Source organism: Taurulus bubalis (assembly GCF_910589615.1).
Source record: "Taurulus bubalis genome assembly, chromosome: 9".
Taxonomy (NCBI): Eukaryota; Metazoa; Chordata; class Actinopteri; order Perciformes; family Cottidae; genus Taurulus; species Taurulus bubalis.
This window is the reverse complement of record NC_136597.1, coordinates 3,857,595-3,879,868: the sequence shown is the minus strand read 5'-3', so window position 1 is coordinate 3,879,868 and position 22,274 is coordinate 3,857,595. Positions and strand designations below refer to the sequence as shown.

Below are 22,274 nucleotides of genomic sequence, written 5' to 3'. Positions count from 1 at the left end.
AGGATCCCCAGTCAATGAAACAAAGCCATCTGACAGAAAGGGTTTGAAACATTCCTCAGGTTCAGTCTCTTTAGGCGGAGACAGTTCAGCCTCTGGTGGTGTCACACTTCTAATCCGACTCAGGCCTTTTGGTTGTTGTATGCTAGGCGAAAACTGTCGCTTTCGCTTCAGAGAAAAACAATTGGAAATGACATGTCCTTTCTTATGACAATAGAAGCATTCACGAACACCACAAGGTGTGACGGTGGTCCCCTAGCCTTGTCGAAGGGAGGGTGGCCGAAACCTGGTCTCATGGAGCGCGATGCTGCCTCTCTGTCTGGGCGAAAGGAAGACACAAACACCTGCTTATGAGTGAGGACAAACGCATCGGCCAAGACTGCTGCTTTAGACAATGACGTTACCTTTTGTTAATTTAAGAATACCGCCACATTCTCTGGTAAAGTACCCTTGAAATCTTAAAAAAACAGCAGTAATTGACGAAGGGACGCAAAACTATCTTTGACCTCACTAACGGCACACCACTGATCAAAGAGCACACCTTTTTCTCGAGCAAACTCCACAAAAGTTTGCTCACCAGTCTTTTTATGGTTGCTGAACTTTTTAACTGTAGGCCTCTGGCACAAGCTCATCGGCACGCAAAATTGACTTTGAGAACGTCATATTGTAAGCTTTCTTCTAAGGAAAGAGATGACACAACCACTTGTGCTTTACCTACTAGCTTGCACTGCAGTAGGATTGGCCACATGTCCTTAAGCCAAACTAGAGCAGTAGCAATCCAGAATAAGTGAAAGAAAGTAAAAAGTAGGAGTAATGTTTTTAAACAAGATGTATTAACACTGCTGGCTGGTTAACAAAACAGTGCTCAATTGCTTTCATGCTAGTTTTCAAACCAAATCAGACTAGAAACCATGTTGCATATCGTTATTGCATTTTCTGTCGCATTCCAATTCTCTTTTGTTAGACATTTTTTTTCAATTGATTAAATGTATATTGACTGAAGTGTTGAAATAACTTTAGTATATAGTTATTACTGTGGTGTTTGAGCTACAATGTGGTGGCCCCAGGAGTGGGCAGGGTAGACCCGCTGCAATAAATGTAGCTTTTCTAAAAGGGAATTTGGTGCACGTGAACACTTTTCCACAGGGAGTGCCAAAAGCAATAACAAATTAAAAGTTCCCACTAGTAGCCAACATATATCAAAGGGACATTCTCAAAGTTGACATCTGTATGGCTGCCTGTGCTTTTCTTTATCAGGCAGAAAGTGTTTGAGGATGCCCAACGCTTCCTGACTACTGATGGGATCATCAACCAGGTAGTGTTTGACCTGGAAGACAGCAGGTAGGTGAACAACACAAATGTTCATGCACAAACACAGTACAGACAATAATTAAGCTGTACAAGATGAATGTTTGGATTTAGATTGTAAACATTTCATTTCCATTGTATTTACCTCAAATCCACGTCGTCGTATTTGTCTTGATGTCTGTCAGTCTTCAGTGTCCGTCTGATTCCTTGAGGTTTTTCTCCAAGTTTGAATGTGGGAACCTAAGGAAGGCTGTTCAGGTCCGCAGGTATGGACAGAACACACACACGCACACGCACACGCACACACACACACACAGAGAGAGAATCAGAGTTTTAATATTACTTCTATGCAGTCCTAACATCATAGGCCCACATTCAACACCGATGCAGCCACTTTAGCGTGTGTCTTTTTTCTTCTTCTCTTCCGTAGATATGAATATGACCTCATATTGAATGCAGACGCAAACAGTAGCCAGCACACCCAGTGGTTCTACTTTGAAGTCAGTAACATGGTGGCAGACGTTCCCTACCGTTTTAATGTCATCAACTGTGAGAAGAGCAACAGCCAGTTCAACTATGGTGAGAAGGTTCTTTTCTTTTGTAATGACATCCTTTGCAATTTTTAAACGCCTGATTCAAGTTTATACTTTGATGCATTATCCAGGATTCAATGATGTTCCCAGGTACTGTTTTTTCAACAACTTCTTCCAGACAAATTAGCTGAGAACTGCATATTCTTCACAAACTCCTCGTTATTGTTGTCAAGTAACGTTACATGGAAAGTAATAGTTAAAAGTAAATTGTTTTTGTAAAATGTGCGCGTATTATAGGGAGACACAACTGGGCCCTATTCTTCGTACCTGGTTTACTGAGTTAGCTGGATAATATTCAGGATAAGATGACGCAGGTCAGGCTTTTCGGTTCTTCGAAGCAAGTTTAGAAAAATCACCATTGCAACACATCAAAATCCCTTAACCTGCTCCAGAGCAGGTTTAGTGAAATTCACTGGATAAGTTGGCCACTCCCACCGGACAAAAAAGGCAGCTCACTTCCTCATTGATGAAGGAGCGATATTAGTTATATTAGTTTTTATAGGGAAAGAGTTCTTCCAGATCGCCAAGATCCGTTTTCACATCAGGATGACTTCCTGTACGCGGCGCATTAGATTCTGCCGAGACCTCCTCGAGTCGTACATTAAACACCACAGGCGCAGCAGAGCATCGCTCGTCTCATATACTGTATGCAGACTGGATCACACAGTGTCTCACAGACTTGATCACAGCCTTGAGCTTTTTTGCGACTGGTACATGTTTGTACAGTGTCTGCGATGCGGAGAACATCGGGAAAGCCGCTGCATGGCGTGCTGTTCGTAGCGTTTATTTATAAGCACTCATAATTATATGACCGTGTTATCAGTACACCATACATATCATTATTGTAGAAAATGATTAAGGTACTGATCCGCCCATACGCATATTCAAACTCCTAGTTATATGGTAATCTACACATACATGTATATACACATATATGATACATACGCGCATACAGTACATATATCCTCATATGTATATATTCATTTGTATACTGCCAGCAGGCACATTTAAATAAATATAATCTGATTGATTTGGGTGATGAGGCATTTAAAATTTATTGAGTTTATTTAAAATTGTAGCGTTTGAAGATCATCGAATCTGTGTTCGACTCCTCCCCCTTGAGGAGCGTGCATGCGCATTTATCCAGATGACTGACGTCTGGTTCGAATGAACGAGACTGTTTGAGGGCGGGTCAACCTTTGAAGAACTGGAAAAGCCTGATGTCAATCATCTCACTAATTTAAGATGGATAATAGGACATTTGATCGAATTTCTTGAACCACGTAAGAAGAATACCCCCCTGCTGTGTTGCGACTTGTTTACTTCTGGTATTTACTTGCATTAGTGTACACATTTACTTTCAAATATGACAGGTAATGTACACGTAATCTACCTACCTTTACATTACCAAACAATAACCAGAGCCATCAGCATCTTTATATTATCTTAGCCAGGTGCCTTGCCACTGTGAGGCCAATCAACCACCTTAGGGACATCAGCAAAGGCATGTCAGTAGTGAGCCGTTCCTGAGCGTGCTCCTTTTTCATTCTGATTACATTCCCCGTTGTTGAGGTCCGCAGTTTTCCTCTTCTGCTGAAAATTGCCTGGAAACACTGTGTGATTCAAATGTTTGGTTCCAGGGTCTGTGTTGTGTGTCGATGCTATTGATCATCGTCCAACTCCACCTCTTTCTCCGACCAGAGAGGTTTCAGTTCATGTAGCAACAAACAAGCCCTAGCCAGTGGTCAGTCTACCAAGTCAAAAGCATTTTTTTTCTCCAGCCACTTGACTGTAGTTGCAAATGTCCACATGTCCAACACATTCCCAGTCCCAAATCGTCAGCTATAGCATCTTGGTCAGTGGTCCTAAAAGTCAATCCATGGGGCTCTACGCATCAGTTTTGGATGTGTCAGAGACGGTACCTGAATGTACGCTTGTTACATGCATAGTGTCTTTTCAAAATAAACTTCAGTCTTAACAGGAAATGTAGGTTAAGGCAAAGAAAAAAAAGAAACCCACTTACTCAGTTTGAAAAAGAGCATCGTTAACATCTTGACCAATGGCTCATGCGTAGTGCCTGATGTGACTAACGACTAAGTCAACGTTGACTTATGGTGACACAATGTACACGAACAGAGGTCTTATGTTAGTTTTGAGTGGGACGACTATACAGGCTATACAACTGTCCATTTACCATTCCACTCCCAACCCGCCATGGACATATCTTGCACTTCCTGCTCTAAGAGCCTCTCGAGTCCCATACAGATGCTAAAGGAGGACTATTGTGTCGGGTATCAGACGGCGAAGGGCACTGACCAAGCGGCAGTATTTTTACAAGTTGGGAGTGAGGACGGGTTTGAATTTTTTTGTGCGTCCATGAACAAAAATACGCAACTACACATCTAGTAGAAAAGCAACTGTTGTCTTCATCTCTACTATGCATTAGTGGAGTGTGTGAACATACACCCACGACCAATGTAGCGTGCACAGAAATGTGTACACATGCAGACAGCCAACGTCTCCACAGCCGTCCATGTCTGCGCATGTTACGGTGTACAGGGCCCTTACAGCTGTGTGGGTGGTCGTCCCAAGCAGTAACGCTCACACGTACGCTGCACACTCAGACCTTGCTTCAGAGTGCTTTGTTTCTCTGCAGGGACAGGACTTCTTTTGATTAAAACCAGTGTGGATTAGCATTACAGAAGGAGGTGGGGGAGTGGAATCTTCACCGTGGTCCTCATTTATTTAGAGCATCCTTCCTAATAAAGACAAAAGCCAAGGGTGGGAAAGTTGAAGGGAAGGCATTGCATGATGCGAGTCAAACGTCTCCCTCCTTCTCTTCTTCATTGCTCAGTCAAATGTGAACACACAGATATAACACTGATATAATTCAGTGTGACTTCCCAATCCAGAGGATATACCATCAGCTCTGTCCATTCCAAACAAAAGTTTTCTTTAGTAAACAAGTAATTCGTTGATGGTTAAGCGGACTGCTAATGGCCAATACGATAATTTTAAACGGAGACTAATTGTAAAAGCAAATCAGTGCTATTGTAATTTCCAACGTATATTTGGTTATATTTCGTCAGTCTTGATATCCTGATGGCTTTCACTTTTCTATTGTTAGTATCTATGTGATTAGCAAAAACCTTTGTTTGTTTTTTCAGGAAAAAAAGAGTCAAATTTCACTCCAAGCTGATTTAAAAAAGGCAGGAATGACAAGAAGTACATAGCTTAAACAAGATGGCTCAGAGTATATTTGATGAGGCGGTTTTATGGATAAAAAAAAATAAAAATCATGCAATTAGTTTGCACATCAATGTATTTTTTTTAATTTACTGATTTCTGTTGTTTCTGTCATGTATACTTTCACACAAACTGTATTACAACCTGCTATTACCTTCACAAAGGCAGTACATTCCTTCCGTTTTTACCATAACTTCTAACCTTTTATTTAAAAGGTGTTGCAGCTGCTGCAAAAGCACATCACTGCCGGTATGAACACTTTTGATGTGAAATCTTCCCATGTGAATATTTCACATTTGTTTTGTTTATTCATCATGCCACTGGTGTGCCTTTAACTCAATGTGCAGGTGCAACATCATTCTTCATCCCTTCATGTCCAATACATACGCAATCGCTTTGAATGGTGGGGTGACTATATATGCTATATATCGTCCTTGAACCGACATGAAAACAGATCTCATTCAGTAGAGCCATGTTGCTGTATTACCCGCCTTCGACTCTATTACTGGGATTTTCTTTATTTATATGGCCTTTTGCTCTCTGACCCTCCATCAGAGCTCAGTCCCTGTCCAGCGTGCGCGCACGTGCGCACGCTGGACAGGCACACACACACACACACACACACACACACACACACAGTGTGAGGGCTAATGGAGCGGACCCCTCGTCGTGTTTTCTCTTATTCTCTCCCATTCTAAAGACAGCTCTACAGGCTCAGCAGTGGGTCCCGCCATAATAGGCCATCCACTCAAACTAAATACACACATACAAAAAAAGGCTTTGCAAAGCACACTCAGTACCTCCAGCAGAAATCTCATTTCTTCCACGCACACTTACTACACACCGATTCATACAATGCCCTTTGTACCGGAAAATAGCTCTTTTTAACGTCCACCGGTGAAATCGGTTTTATCACAGGAAGGAGCCAATAAGTAGAAAGAATGGGTGGCTCTTCCAAAATAGTCTGTATCCCATCGTACAGAAAATGGCTTTTCTTCTGAAAGATTGCAATGTGCTGACAGTGTACAAATTCATCCAGCTATCTATTTTTTTAACCCCTGGAGATTTGATGCTTTTTTGGCGGGATTCAACAAGAAATGGTGGCTCTTTAACTTTTCCAGTCCCGGGGCAAAAGAATCCATCGTAGAAAAAGACTGTGGTTATTGAGGTACAGAGTTTGGGGTCCTAGCTACAAGGTCCGACTGGCTGATATTTACAGTGTATGAGTGTTCCACATTAGATTCAGCAAACTCCCCAAACTTCATATAACAAAACATTATTAAATACCACATGTGCGGAATGAGTGAGCCTTTTTGGGAAATAGTAAACTGAAATAAAAAAATGGGGACAAATAACAAATTACGAGTGTCATTCTGTCGCTGAAATAAAGAAGAAACGTCTCCCAAAAATGTCTCGCTACTGCAAGGCCATCGATGACTGCAAAGAGTAGGGATCATATATGCATATGGATATTATAGTGTTATACATTAGCACCAATAGCCAATTTAAATCAACAGGGGTATTGTCAGGCTATATGCTATATATATTTAGAATTATTTTTGCCAATAATTACACTGTAACTGCAGGATAATGTCAAGATAAAGTATTAAGTACATTTTTAAATGTTTTCAAACAAAAAAATTGCTAAAAACTCGTTAATTGTGTTTGTACCTGTAAAAAAAAAAAGATTGATTAACAAAATCATTCAAGCCAAGAAATCTGTTCACACAAAGCCTTTTTTCTTCATTTAATTAATTTACTCATCACCGTCACTCATCTGTATACTCAACATTTTCAAAGCTATGCATACACATTGTCTAGTAGTAGACAACACATGTCTTACCCATAGAATATATATTTTATCTTTCCAACTGATCTTTTATAGCCGGCTCATGAACCGACCCCCTACAGGGATAAAATACATACTTGGGTTACGATCAGTCATCGGTGGAACCGAACGCAGACTCAAGAGTGTAGAGCAGATGAAGATTTATTGGAGGGGCCGAGGGTGGTGAGGATGGTGAGAGGAGGCAGAGGCCGAGCGGAGCTGAACACAGACACCGAGAGAAAGAGAGAGAGAGAGAGAGAGGCGCGCTGTAGCTCGCGGTTATGGCAGCGAACTGGTGAGGCGAGCAGGGGAGTCAGAGGGTAATGACCCTCGAGACGCAGAGTGGCCAAAAGATCGACAAAGAGCTGGCAAAGAGGGAGTGGAGAACCGGGGTCGATATACTCACAGACAATGTACCCCTGGCAACAGACACGCAAAAGGCTCCCCCACCTCAACTACACAGGAGCAAGACAATCAGATTCAATAGTGAGCCTCACTTTGTTGTTGTTAAGTGTTTCTTGGTCGTCGTTACGCATCGCTGTGGTTTTGCGTTTCTTTATAGTTGTTTTCTCTCTCTTTTTTTCACTTTGTGTTGCTTTCTGGGTCTCTTTGTGGTCACTTTGTGTCTCTTTGAGGTTTCATGCATCTCCCGTGATTGATTAGTGTCTCTTTGGGGTCATTTTTGCATCTCTTTAGTTGCTTTGTGTTGCCTTGCGGTCATTTGTTCCCTCTTTGTAGTTTTATGGTTCCTTTTTGCTGTAATTTCAGGTCTCTGTGTGGTCATTTTGCAGTTGTTTTGCATCTCTATGTAGTCATTTTGAGTCTCTTTGCAGTTGCTTGTTGTCTCTTTGTGTGTCTTTATGGATGTTTCGCCCTTTTTCGTAGTCATGTACTGCAGTTTTGATGCGCGCACACACACACACACACACACACACACACACACACACACACCCCTCAGGGAATTGATGCATCTGTCCATCTGCAAAGAGAAATTATACTAAGTGATGTAGAAGAGTGCAGCCCCCCCTACTGGATCCCTGAGGCAATAACTATATGAGAGGCACATTGTTAAGATCTTTGGTTTTAAAGGTTAACAGTAATAATCCCCGAAGGCCTTTTTCTTCAGATACATGCCTGTTAGGTCACTATCTATTGCTGAGTAAAGTAACACAATGGTGACTGAGCATATAGCCCACTGATGAAAGCTCTGGCATTTGCAGTATTACGAACTTCGTCTCTGTGGCGACTTTCCTGTGGAAAATCACAAGCAGCATTCTCTTGGAAGTGAGACTGCAATGACCGCTTATCGCCAACAAGAAGGACACAGATCTTCGAGATGTAACCAACACTTTGAAATAATAACGAAATAAGGACATCTTATTAATACAATTCAGTATATTATATATATATATATATATATATATATATATATATATATATATATATATATATATATATATCATGTTGCATACCCCTCTGAAAGATAGTCCTGCACTTGACTGATGATTTCAAATGTATTGATAAATTCCCAAAACCAACCTGTACAAAGGCACAAAAACAATACTTATGTTTGCATTAATAGCACACACACACACACACACACACGCACACACGCACACACACACGCATGCATAGAAGTAATATTAAAACTCTGATTCCCTGTGTGTGTGTGTGTGTGTGTGAACTGCAGGAATGCAGCCCGTGCTGTACTCGGTAAGGGAAGCTCTGGAAGGTAGACCACACTGGGTCAGGACCGGGACTGAAATTTGTTATTTCAGGTACGAAACAAAAATTCACAAAGTCAATGTGTTTTTTTTCCTTCAGCAGGAAAAAGCAAATAGCATTGCATTCAAGAAGATGCTGGAAATCCAATCACAGAGAGAGCTATGATTTTATATGTTTCTGAAAGCCGTCTCTTCTTCGGGACACACACAAAGCCTGATTGACTCAAGTCATAACTCAGCATTTTAACATATGACACAGCATGAAATTGATTCCCAAAGAAAGCTCAATGACAAAGAGGTGTTGGAATGCTAAGTGATGTCTGAAGAGCAAAGTGGTCCTGCAGTAGATCTCAGCGACCTCACAGACACTACTGGAGACCCATCTTTTTATTTTCACATAACTTAACTTATTGTTTGTTATTCCCTCTATTTCCTCTTCCAGAAACCACTTCTGTCCAGCTCGAGGCAGAAGGAGAACGACCTTTTATACTCTGACCTTCACCATCTCCTTCAAACACAATGAGGACGTCTGCTTCCTGGCCTACCATTACCCCTACACATACTCTGCTCTGAAGGTACTGATCCGCCATCCAGCTGTCTCTTTTTAGTTTTCTCGCCGCTGTACACGATAATCCGATAAGGACAACTGGTCAAGTCAACTTCAATACAGCAGTGAGGTCTTTGGCAACCCAAACAATGAGAAAGTAAAGCCAATTTTAACAAAACACGAGGGTTAAAAGGCTGTTCGTATGGTAAACAGTAATCACTCTTGTTGGTGGGAGCCAGAGTACACGCATATATCACATATCACAAACGCTTCTTTCAAAAAGTGTAATCATTTTTTTTATGTGTATTTATCTCCGCCAGCTGAGTTCCACGCATCCATGCTGGTATGCAAATGTAATCAGAAAATCAGTGTAGCGGTCATGGCACATTGATTATAATGCTCATTTCCTGCAACCAATATGGTAATTCTGATTATTGGGATTTTTCTCCAGCCCTACATTGTAATTTTGCAACCAGAGATAAATATGACGGTAAATGTCATGATGTGATAACAAGTCCTCCTTCACGGGGCCAGATGAACGGAAATGTTGAGACTAAAAAAATCAAAAATAAATCAAAATAGAATCTTATAGAATCTTGTCATGGGTCCTAGCCATTTCATCTGAGTAGAGGTATTTTGTTCTGGAAAGTTTTACTATGGCGTAGCCAAAGTGCTTGGCCCTCTACTCCCCAATCTTCCTTTTAATGTGTGCTGTATGGACCACGTATACCTTAGAAATGCCATGACAACCCGGTCACTAGAAACAAATTGGCATTGTATGTTTCCGTAAACCACAGAATATGTGGAAAGATAACGTTTGTGAACCAACAATAAGTTTCATATCAGCCTTGTATCAGGCTTTTAATACGTATGTATGTCGGTCAACGTGAAAACGATAATAAAAGCATCAAACCTCCTTTAGTTGCCACAAATGTATATATGTTCATATAGTAACTTTTTTATTATGTCGATAAATGTACTTTTAGTTAGTTTTCATATAAAACACAAAGAGACAATAAGATGTGAATACATTGCCATTCCAATGGAAAACATAGCACTGCACAATACTGCACTGTCCATGCATGTCGACGTCAGAACCTACATGCCAACTAACTCCACCCACTTGTGTCCGTCAGGCTCACCTGAAGGTGCTGCAGAAATCGGTGGACCCCGCCAAGGTGTTTTACCAGCAGCAGGTTCTTTGTGGCACTTTGGCCGGAAATCCGTGTCCTGTGGTGAACATCACCGCCTGTCCTGCCAGCAGGGGCTGGAAAGACATGCATCAACTCCGTGAGTAGTGTGTGTGTGTGTGTGTGTGTGTGTGTTGAGCTTGGATTAGGGGTCAGAGTGATGGAGGTCATATAAACAGCGAGGAATCCGTTTGATAGCCAGTCGATGGAATGGGTTGTGTGTTTGTGTGGGAGGGCTATCATTGCAGTGTTTTTGTGTGTGCACAGGTGTGTGTGTGTCTGTCTGTGTGTGAGACAAACAAAAGGAAGCCATCCATCCTGACAGAGACAGATATCCCACGCTTTGTTTGTTTCTCAGTGCTTAATTGAAAGCCAGTGATCCTTGGCAGTCAAAAATATGAAGAAATAATTTGTTTAGGAGAAAACCTTATGAGATTCATCACAGCAAGTCCACATTAGCATAATATTATACCCAACTACTGTAGCTGCTATTACACAGCGGGCATTTGTGCATAGCAATTATACCATTTCCTCTTGTCATTTCCCCCCAAATGCTTCAGCACAGTCAGTGTTTCAAGAATTGAAATGAACTGATAGTTTCATATAAAAATGCATCAATGGTGAAATCAATGTAGTTGGAATGCTTTACTATAAACTGCACTCCCAGTTACCTCCAGTGAACCATGGTAAATTGATATAACGGTTCACGCGATGTCTCAGGAAAAGTAGCTTCTTGTGAGATTTCCGACAAATGTCAAAGTGCACGAGCGGACTACTTGGTTAGGTTTAGAAAAGATAAAATGTGGTTTGGCATGCAATTGCTACAAAAGTGGCGTAACTTAAGTTACTTAACAAATAGGTAAAAGTTTGGGTTACAATGAATAAGGAAGTGGCGTTACTTAAAGCTGCAACGAGGAACTTACATTTTGTGTTGTTTGGCGCTCCCTGTGGACAAAGGCGGGAGTGTTTCTGAATGCCAGACTCCCTTTAGAAATCCTCTTATTTTACTGCAGCATACGTCTGAGAGCCTACCCCGCTCAGTCCTTGTTCTGGTTCTCCCGTGCCCCCCTTCCCTCCAGCGGAGGCCCAGCAATACGGCCTGGGCCTACAGGCAGAGCGGTGCCGATGTTGTCTCCCAGCAAAGCAAAGCTCTGGGACATTGAGACTGTTTCATAACCAGTTAAAGGTTCCTCACAGTAAGTTTTCTGCAAATAATAATAATAATTTGAATCACTCATCCTACTGTACGTCCCCTGTCCTGGCTCATGATACTTGGTTCCCAAACAAATTAATTGCGTTGAGTTTTATACACATTAAAGTGCATTACTTGTTGCTTCTAATGGTGTGTGAGAACCGCCTGAGTAAACACAGGTGTCACCAACAACTCAGACAGTAATCTTAAAATTCCAATTCAGTGAAAACACAGCCAAGGGATTATGTAGCGGCGACTGGGTCCGTCCCCAGTGCACATGGAGTGACCCCAGCTGTGTGTTTCCGCCGGTAGCAATTCACCTCCTTCCCCTCAGTGTTTGTCTCCCTCGTAGCCCATTTTGCACTAGGCATTGATTTTGTTCGGGTCGCCCGAAAAGGTTGCCAGTCACCTTGAGGTGCAGTAAAAGAGGAGATCTCCCGCCACGTAAGGGCAAGCTGGCGTCCACTTGTCTCGAACCAGGCAATTAACCTCAAAAACCCTGTTCATGCTGAGACGGGGGCGCTGGTTGGCTTATGTAGATTTGTTCATGGACTTGGGGGGAAAAAAAGAGTCCTGAGGGGCCTGTGTTGGACAAACAACCCAAACTTGAGTGCAAACAAAGCCCGGGGCGACCGGCAATCAGTTCCAGTCTTCTTCCTGTGTATGCAGATGAGTATGCTAATGTGGTCTAATTACAACCAGCCGTGTCAGTGGGTACAGAGCGGCACCAAGAGGGCCACTTTCTGGATGAAACGCTCAAAACTCCTCATTTCAGTCAAAGCCATATTTGGGATTTTGAAGTTGATTTGAGGTCATGAATTCATTTAATCCTCTTAAAACAAAATCATTATGTTGACTCCCAAACCAGGTTCTGCTCTTTATTGTTGATGTTTTTCTTGGACACTCAAGCTTTTTCTTCAGAGAGGGACGGATTAGACAGAGTCTCCCTCCTTGTCTCTAATTTAAAAAAAAAGAGGCTTCCAGCACAATCACAGTTCATCTCTGAAAGCCGTTAATTATCAAACATAATCTCGTTCAGCAGGACAGGCATGGCCTCCAGGTAGCTGAAGCTGGACGAGGATGGTTCCCCCGTCCTACTTTGGGCTCTGGTCTTACATCCTTTCTGTCTGGAACAGACAATTAATTTATCTGGTTTCTGTCCCTCTTTTCTTGTTTGTTCGTTCTCTTTTTCTGCACCAAAACTAAACCGGGAAGACGGTCAAGTGCATTGATTTCATTCTATAAACTCCTGGTTGTTTGGCAGACTCTCCAAAGGTCACCTTGTATTTTATTGTCTTTTCTGTACAGCCTCTCTGAGGCTCTGTGTCCTCTTTTAAATCTCAAAAGGGTAGAAAGAGGCGGGGTTGGCTCATTTGACCAAACCTTTGTTACATAACTTCCATACTTTACTAATGCCAATTAGATAATGAACTTTAAGTTATTTTACACAACAAACATACTTATTGTCAAAACACGATCGTTTCCTCAACCTAACCGAGCGGTTTTGATGCGCAAGTAAACCTACATTGGAAGTTTATTTTGAAAAGACATGTAATGAGCAGAAACTGTACATTTCCAGTGAACACACATTTATTTTGAAAGACCCTATGCATGTAACGAGCAGAAACTGTACGTTTCCTGTCAACAGGTAGATTTATTTTGAAAGGACGCTATACAAGTAATGAGCAGAAACTGTACGCTTCCCGTACACTATGTGTAGTGACAAACTAAACATTATCTATTATTCTATTTTATTGGGAATGCATCATAAGAACTGTCCAGGGGGTGTATTTTGAGATCAAACTTAAACATTCATAAGGCATTGCACGGTGGCTAACACGTTTGCATCATGCACACAGTTTTCATTCTCATTCTAATATTTTCTACCACGTGCCCTCTGGTGAGCTTCACAGTTGTTGTAGGTTTTGATGTTCAGTCTACAATGACCACCACGTAGTGGGGGCCTCAACTCCTTTCTCAAGATATATAGCAGGAGGTCTGGGGGAAATGTTCAGGGTCAAACTCTTCCTTCCCTTCACCAATGTATTGACTTATCACTCCCCTAACCTCCACCCGGACCCTCAGATCCACAGGCCGCTCGCTCCTTCGGGTCCCCAACACCAAGCTCCGCACCACGGGCGACCGGGCCTTTTGCTTGGCGGCGCCACACTTGTGGAACGGTCTCCCTGACCACCTGAGGGAAACTCAGACACTGAACTCTTTTAAGACTGGCCTAAAAACCTTTTTAATCAGGAAGGCATTTTTTACCTTGAGTTAATTTATTGGCAGCTATTATATTCTTATTTTTAGTTTTATGGGTTGCTTTATCTATGTTTTAAATCGGTTTTATCTGTTTTTACTATATGTGTGGCACTCTGGGATTCTTTGAAGGAAGAGTGCGATAAAAATGAAATGCATTATTATTATTATTATTATTATTATTGAGTAAATGTCATTATTTACGTAAAGGTTCAAACTAAATCCATGCACCAGGTGACTATTCCGAATAATGGAATACAATGCATTAATGCTCTCAGGTATTCTGTATTGCTTTCACATATGTATTTTCCTGGATATCAACTATTCTGTTGATCTCTGCTCAGTCAACCCAGGTAAAGGCTGAATTTACTCCTCCCTCCTCCTCTGTGTCTTTGACAGCTTTAAATGTGCATATGGTACTTGTTCACATCAATGATGTATGAATCCATTGATGAACCCATCGAGTGGGACTTTAGTAGCTCAGTAGGGTTAGAGCATGATATTTGTTCATGTGCAAAAATGTCATCATCATGAGGTTGACGGTTCGATCCGCCTCCTTTCCACATGTGGAGTGTCCTTGAGTGAGACACTGAGCATCAAGTTGCTCCTAAAAAGGGCTGAGGATGGGTTCAATTCAGGGGATACATTTTATCTATTTAATCTACTTTATTAAATTAAAGGTTTCTTTTAAATCTATGTTGTAATATTTTGAGAGGAAAGCAGTATTACGAGACTAAAGTCATAACTAAATAATTCATAATATTTTCTGGGAAAAAAGGCGGAATATTACGTTTCTAAAGATTCACTTTTATGAGAATAGTCAAAATATTCCAAGATAATAAAGTTGTAATTTATTGAAAATGTTTTTTCAAGAAAAAAGATGAAACACGAGGCTAATGAAGTCGTAATTTAATGAGAATGAAGTCGTAACATTTTAAGACAAAATAATCAACCTGCCTTCCAGTGTGCTGTGCATCAGTCCTGTGGCGTCTGCAGGAGGTGCTCCACATCCGAGGTGGAAAACTGAACTGCTGCTGCGGTGCAGAGGTTTCTGCTGAAGAATGCGAACAGCGTAGCGGTCGGTGTCGCTGCGATTCATACGATCAGACGGGCTGAGACCAAACCTCTGGGCCACGCAGAAAACGCACTTGGAATCCTGTTGGAAAGCATCCGTTCAGAGACCCACGTCCTGCCGCGCCCTTGTCTTACTCGCAGTTGTGTCGTGGGATGAGAGATCACTTGTGACACTTCATGTGCATCACTGACCTTCACATCAGATGGGTGGATATGAACCGTTGGCAACCTCTCCGATCGTCCGACTGCTCGTGTTTAAAGGCCTGTTACAAGTTGAGATGTCATACTGGGAACCTTTACACACTCCAAATGATATTAATATATAATTAAAAGCTGCACAGCTGTTTCATTTTAATTCATACAGTATATTGTACATATTTTATTGTATTCTTCTCTTATTTTTCTCTAGTTGTCTTCTGTACGGTTTACATCTTAATTCATATATTGTACATATATGTTTTTGTATTTTTTTCCGTAGTTTATTCGGAATTTTCAATCTTAGTGTTTTTATTATTTGTAATTCATTTCTATCTATTTATTTGAATTGCATTTTTTTTATTAATATCATGCTATGCATCAATACACTCAAGCAAATTCCTTGGCAATAAACCGGATTCTGAGAAATCAAAGCTGTGAACATAAACTAGACTTGTTTTTAGTCCTCACACCACTCAAAGCGCTTTAACACTACATGTCATTCACCCGTTCACACACTAATGGCAGGGGCATCAGGATGAGTCAACCATCCACACACCTTCGGGAGCAATTTGGGGTTAAGTTTCATGTTCATCGACATGAACTGGATGAGCCGGGGATCGAACCACCTGCTCTACGTCTCACCCACAGCCTCCCAAGTAAATTCAGGCTGTACATGCTGTGCCCCAGTCCCGTTCTACATAACCATTCTAAGCAGGTGGAAGAAGTGTGCTGTGGATTGATGCTATTCTCCCACAATGCGATGGAAAGGGAAATGCCGAAGCTCCCAGAACAACTAATAACTATTCCCTGAAAACAAACAATTGTGCCGTCCCTGCGAGTACTTTGCTTGGTTGGTGACGTTATAAAGACAACAAACAGTGCACGTATCATTTTCTGTTAAGTCTGTAGACTTAAACTGCAAAAAACGTATAAAGATACGTTCATGTAGTATGGAGTTTGTACATAGTAGGATTTTAAACTCCGACTCTTTAAATAATGCAATACAGACATGGCCTAACTTTCAATGAAAATGTTGAAATGTCAAATGTGTCGAACTGTGAAGAACGTAGTTTTTTATTTTTTTATTTTGCAGAAAGACCATTTTATAAAGTAAAAAAAATAAATTGAAAAGATGTCACATAGGCAAAAAAAACCTCAATATTAAAGCAGCAGCAGAGCGAGGTTTTGTACACAGGCCCATTTTCATTTGACTAAAAAGAGACAGAGACACTGTGCAGCACTCTGATATCCCCTCTAAAATATTTGTTCGAGTCCTTTATCAATGTGTGGGTTTTTCGCCAAATCACAAAGTAATTGTTGCAAGCGAAACCTATCACATTGCAAGACAAAAATTGTGTTACTTTCTCTTCTGGTGTGAAATTGAGGCAAAGACACCTTTCTGTTGGTGGAAAAAGGCCTGTGGGGATTTACCCAAAGTGGTGATGACAGGAGAGCACACACTCATACCTACACACACATACATAACAACAGGGGACTCTAGAGCTACTCTTACTAAGTGTGGACTTCTGTTTCTGGTCATTTAAAAAGAATAATTTTACGGTCTTTTCTCAGAATAAATGACAAATCCACTGTTAGATAGGAAGGTAATTGTGCACTCACACACACACAGAGCTCTGTGGGCGGGACGTGACTAACATCAACTGCATTTAAAACATGTCCTGTATGAGATGCAGCTGCTCTCACAATAGCCTCAGGACAAGGCCACCATGAGTGAATACAAATTAAATAATTCTAGTAATGTCCATGAAAACCAAAGATGAAAATTAAAGAGTCGAAGAAGAGTCCGGCTATTTCCACATTCATATTCATCCAATGTTGAAGCTCTTAACTCTTCATGCAGGCAAATGCATGATGAAGACAGTTGATGATGAGTAAGTAAATGTCACCCATCTCACTATCTGCAACTAATGTTCCAACACTTCTCTGTCCATTGTACCAGCGTCATTGCCGTTATAACCAATTTAGAATGTACCCTCTATAAGCCAATGGTAATGGACCTGAACCGGCTGCAGGCCAGTAGTGATGTGGGAAGCCTCGTCTGCTGGTCCAGTGAACTGGAATCTCTGCAGCAGAACAGGTGGGAGCGGGAACATACCAGTGGTTTTACGCCACAAACGTCATAGACTGTATAGAAAAAGTGGACGTAGTCACCGCAACGCTATCCAATGGTTTGTGGATCATGGTTTTGAAGGCTAGATTTTAGCATTATGGTTGTCGCCATCTTGCTTTTTTGAGGCCAAAAGTTAGTGTTCAAAGTCGTACGTAAACTGTTGTAAAATTGAGGATATAATGCTCTTACACTCCATAGTTATTTGTGTCGGAAAGAAATGCACGCACATTTACTACTTACATTAGCAAGCATTTCGGAGTATGAAACGTGATCTTACTGCCCCACAATGCATTGCGTCTGGGTCAGTTTTGTGAGATTTTCAACCAGGCTGTCAAAATACACTTCATTATGTGATGATTTTTTTGTCATTCAATAAAGTAAGGATTTAAATAAGCAGTATGCAGTACATACAATAAATGCATTTAATAAATGCTAAAGTAATAGCTAGCAGATAGCTAGCTTTGTTACAAAGATGCAGCCGTAGTTCACGTTAACTATGATATTAGTTTTGGTGCTTGTTTTGGCTACTGAAAAGCCTTTCACTCAAAGCGGCCATGCCCTACACTCATTTTAGTGAAGGGGCCACATACTGCCCATTTTGATCTCAAGTGGGCCAGACCAGTAAAATCATAGCATAACAATGCATACACAACGACAATATTTATCTATGTTTAAATCATTGGTGAAGGTTTTTGGATGATTAACCCTATTTTAAGGTCTTTCTACAATAAACTAGAAACATGAAGACCAAAAATTCAGACATCAGCCCACAGTGTATCTGCCTGGGCTCTCCTCTGCAGATTCCCTCCCTTTGTGACGCGTTTGTGACGCCACTTTCATGACGTGATCCATTTTTACTTGCAACACAATGCCTTCAGAAGTTATTAACCAATTAACCTCTTAGGGGCGTGGCTCAATATGTCAAAATACATAACATCTAAATTACTTGGCCTATCTTCACAAACTTTGTAGCAACATCGTCAACATATGTCAACATCGTGTCCCTTAACATACCCACATTGTTTCATAATATTCAAACACTAGAGGGCGCTGCAGTAAACCGCTCAATTTTGGCATTTTCCTTGTTTTCAGGCGTTGTATTCTGACGAACTTCTCCTAGAGATTACACACGATTGATTTCACATTCGGGCAATATGATGTTGAGGCCTTTGCAGGGAAAAGTTATTTCAGGATTTTCAAAATATCGAACTATGTGAGCGCAGAGCAGCGGCAAAGAGACACCATTTTCCATGAAAATTGAATTTGTTTTAACTTGGCCGTATATTTTCATCCTAGTCATAGCGCCACCTAAAGGCAACAGGAAGTTACATGTTTTCTACTTGTAAACCGTGCTCCTCATAGATGATTCAGATCCCTCTCAAAATGCGTCGGAAGAGACTTAAGACATTGATAATGCATCACCTTGAAGATTGTAAGGATCCGTTGAACGGCGTCGCGTGGGAGCATCGCGGAAGTTCGATCCTTTGCCATGACCGAATAAACCGATGTAACTCGACTCCACATGATAACATCCTTTCCAGGTTTCACATGTTTGATCAGCCTCCAGGCCTGAAGACATGTGCAGTCTAATTTTTAATTAGAGTCATAGCGCCACCTAATTGCCATTAATTGCCGCCACCTAATTGCCATTAGGTGGCGCTATGACTCTAATTAAAGTAAGGAAGTAAATATTTCTATACTTTGGCTTGCTTCTCTTAGTCGGTCAATCAGATCAACTTCCAATTACTTCTAGACAAACATAAGACTTTCATGATGCCAACCCACAAAGCTTTTGATGTTTCGTGAAACGCTGTTGCCGTGGCGACCCATCTTTCGCGGTCAACAACAAAGTCACTTTTGAGGGACTAGGCATGCTCGACACGTAACTAAACTTGGCAGACACAATTAAAGGCAAAGATGTAGTTACCTGATGTGATTTGAATGACTCAAAATGTCACTTTGGTTTGATAGCGCCCCCTACAAATATTCAATTAAGCAGCCCCAGTGCTACGGTTGAGATACATGTATGAAACCTGGTAACCATATGTAACGCATGTAAACTTAAAAATAACTCTCTTGGGACCATGCTCTAAACTGTACAGGAAGTCAGATAGCGCCCCCTAAAAAACATGTTTGTTTTTTTGACAACCTATGAGTTGTGAAAGGCCACAGTTTTCCCCCCTTATCACCAATTGGCCTTAAATTTGGCACACATGTCCGGTTGTGTCTGCTCTACAAAAAAGTACGTGGTCGTATTAAACTCCGCCGACTTAGAATTTAAACTTTTTTTAATTTTGTGAAAAACAATTTTATTCCCAAATCTTCCTAAACGCTGGGTTCAATTTGTACAAAATTCTCTGTGGATCATTAATGGTTCAATTTCATGAAAATATATCAAAAGCTTGTTTGTATCTCATTGTGTTCAAAAGAAGAGGACCCATTAACTTCTTAGGGGTAAATTCAACTAAATTCAACAAAGCAGCCCTCGCAGTACGTTCAACATAACTATACAATATTTGATAGGCGTATGTACGACATATAAAAATAAGTCTCTTGGGACCATGCTCTAAACCGTACCGGAAGTTGGCAAATTTCATTTTCTTCGTTCATTTCTAGTTCAAATTGCCATAGTTTACCAGTAGGTGGCGCTTTGATTATGACTTAATATTGACATGCAGAAGTCTTCAAGCCATTACTCTCATAAAGCATGTTAACTTTGGAACAGTTGTGAGAAAGTACAGTTGAGTTACAACAGCTTGCTGCATGATCACGAACCATATGAAATAGTCGTCACACCACTTCCACGCCGTTCCATGAAACCTCAAGCTTTTGATCACTTTTAATACATATTTGTATCTTTTATATATATTTAAATACATATTTACATGTGTAAAATATATATACATATATTCCATTTTCCAGAGGTCAACCTTGCTGCGAAAAAGAGGAAATATGTGTCTGTCATCACATCAAATGACTGAGAACTCAGTGTGCGCTTCCCAGATCTTTCTGCCATTGAGAAAGAATTCAAGTTGTTCTTGACTCCCTTCCTGATAATGCAGAAGAAGTGAAGAGAGTCTGAACTAGAACTGATGGAGATGCAGTGATGAATCTCTGAAGAACCAGCTTCAGTTTCTCTCCCTACCGACTTCTACTGGAGCTTGGAAAAGGCCCAAAAGGCCAAATTTCCTCTGATGTGATTCTTATATATATATATATATATATATATATCCCTCTAAATTAAAGCTGCTCGCAGCTGTGACTGGGCCCTCTGGGCCCCGACGTGCTTGAAGCGAGGGCCCAGTCACAGCTGCGAGCAGCTTTAATCCTCCATTTGCAGCTTGTACTTTCACCCTGAATTTCGTCACAACGCCTGTATTTCTCCCAAGGGTTAGGGTTAGACGGTGCACCGTATAAACTGTGTTTGAGCAATTTTAACAATTATCCCGCGGGCCGGACTGGAACCCTTGTGGCTTAGTGGTGAGCAGGGTCGTCCTTCAATCAGAGGACCGGCGGTTCGATCCCCGGCTCCGATAGCTCATGTCGATGTGTCCTTGAGCAAGACACTTAACCCTAAATTGCTCCCATAGCTGCGCCTACGGTATATACATGGTTGATCATCATGATGTGGCACCTTGCATGGTAGCTCGTTTCATCAGTGTGTGAATGGGTGAATGATGTCATGTAGTGTTAAAGCGCTTTGAGTGGTCGGAAGACTAGACAAGCGCTATGCAAGTACGGTTCCATTTACCCCATGACAGCCGTATGTTTGACACTCTTGCCCTACACGTTATGCCTTAATGTAATTTGTTTGACTGAGTTGTATAACAATTCACCCCCTGTGAACTTGTCATTAGCTATAGAGATCAAAACCATTTATTTTTGTACCAGGCACCATTTTCGGTTAAGTTTAGCATTTTATCATGGAGTTCTGACTTCATTTTTTAACTGGCCTCAAGTGGCCATTCAAGGTACACAGTCTGGGTTTCCATTCATTTACATTATGATAGGAGAATCTATGATCATGACACATGCTTGAACAGTGTTATTTCATCTAGCGACAGCGAATTATGATGCCTTAAAATGTTCTCTTATAGAAAAATCACAGTTCATTACAACTTTGGTTTTGGCTTATGATAATAGGTAATTTGTCCAAAACAAATGATGCGTGAAGAAATATGTTTCCCTTGAAACATTAATTGGCAATGCAGTTTTTTTTGGTATCGGAAAGTAACTTTTAGGAAACCAGATGGCTCTGAGGCGATCCTCAATAATCCCTTTAAACTTCAATAAATGAAACCAGGACATTCTCTATCCACATATCCCTGCACAACGTTTGCATTGTAATCTCTGGCACTCAGAAATGTTACGTATGACCCTTGCGCAACATTACAATTTTCACTCGTGGTCTCTGGTAACCGACATAATTTCCCATCTGTCACCCCCGCTGACGTAGCTTTATGCGTAGCCGCTGCGTGCCCTCCTCAAAAGGTATACCAGACCTCATTGACGGAACCAGTAATTGTACCTCGCTGAGAGAGGAAATAAAAACTTCATATTTCCCGCGGTTCCAACAATCACCAACTATGGTTTGAGAACTTTTGTATGTCTGTTTTCTAACCCTGTTTTCCTGCCATTCATAGCCATGACAGTTGCCGTTTATTTTAAGCAGGTTTTAAACGAGATTCTGACACTCCCAACTTACTCCGCATGATGCCTCCATCTCTGTCTCCGTCCAGGTAATCGTCCCTGCATCGTGCTAACAGGCCGCGTGCATCCTGGTGAGTCCAACGCCAGCTGGGTGATGAAGGGCACCCTGGAGTTTCTGTGCAGCAGTGACCCGGTGGCCCAGAGTCTGAGGGAGGCCTTTGTCTTCAAGCTCATCCCCATGCTCAACCCGGACGGAGTCGTCAACGGCACGTGAGTGGGAGGAGGCATGAGCAAGACTTTACTCGTTTTAACAAGCACTCAAAGTACCAGTGCCTAA

General features: G+C 41.3%; 1 protein-coding gene across 1 annotated transcript in view; it reads left to right on the top strand.

Moving 5' to 3' along the window:
- Nucleotides 1–22,274, top strand: part of agbl1 (AGBL carboxypeptidase 1) — a gene marked incomplete at both ends in the record, with an annotated part of 147,068 nt that overhangs the window by 72,932 nt on the left and 51,862 nt on the right. The window contains 7 exons of the mRNA XM_079224073.1: nucleotides 1,255–1,338; nucleotides 1,491–1,571; nucleotides 1,736–1,884; nucleotides 8,663–8,750; nucleotides 9,139–9,271; nucleotides 10,380–10,533; nucleotides 22,027–22,207. Of these exons, the coding sequence (XP_079080199.1) occupies nucleotides 1,255–1,338; nucleotides 1,491–1,571; nucleotides 1,736–1,884; nucleotides 8,663–8,750; nucleotides 9,139–9,271; nucleotides 10,380–10,533; nucleotides 22,027–22,207 (870 nt within the window). The remainder of the gene's footprint in view (nucleotides 1–1,254; nucleotides 1,339–1,490; nucleotides 1,572–1,735; nucleotides 1,885–8,662; nucleotides 8,751–9,138; nucleotides 9,272–10,379; nucleotides 10,534–22,026; nucleotides 22,208–22,274) is intronic.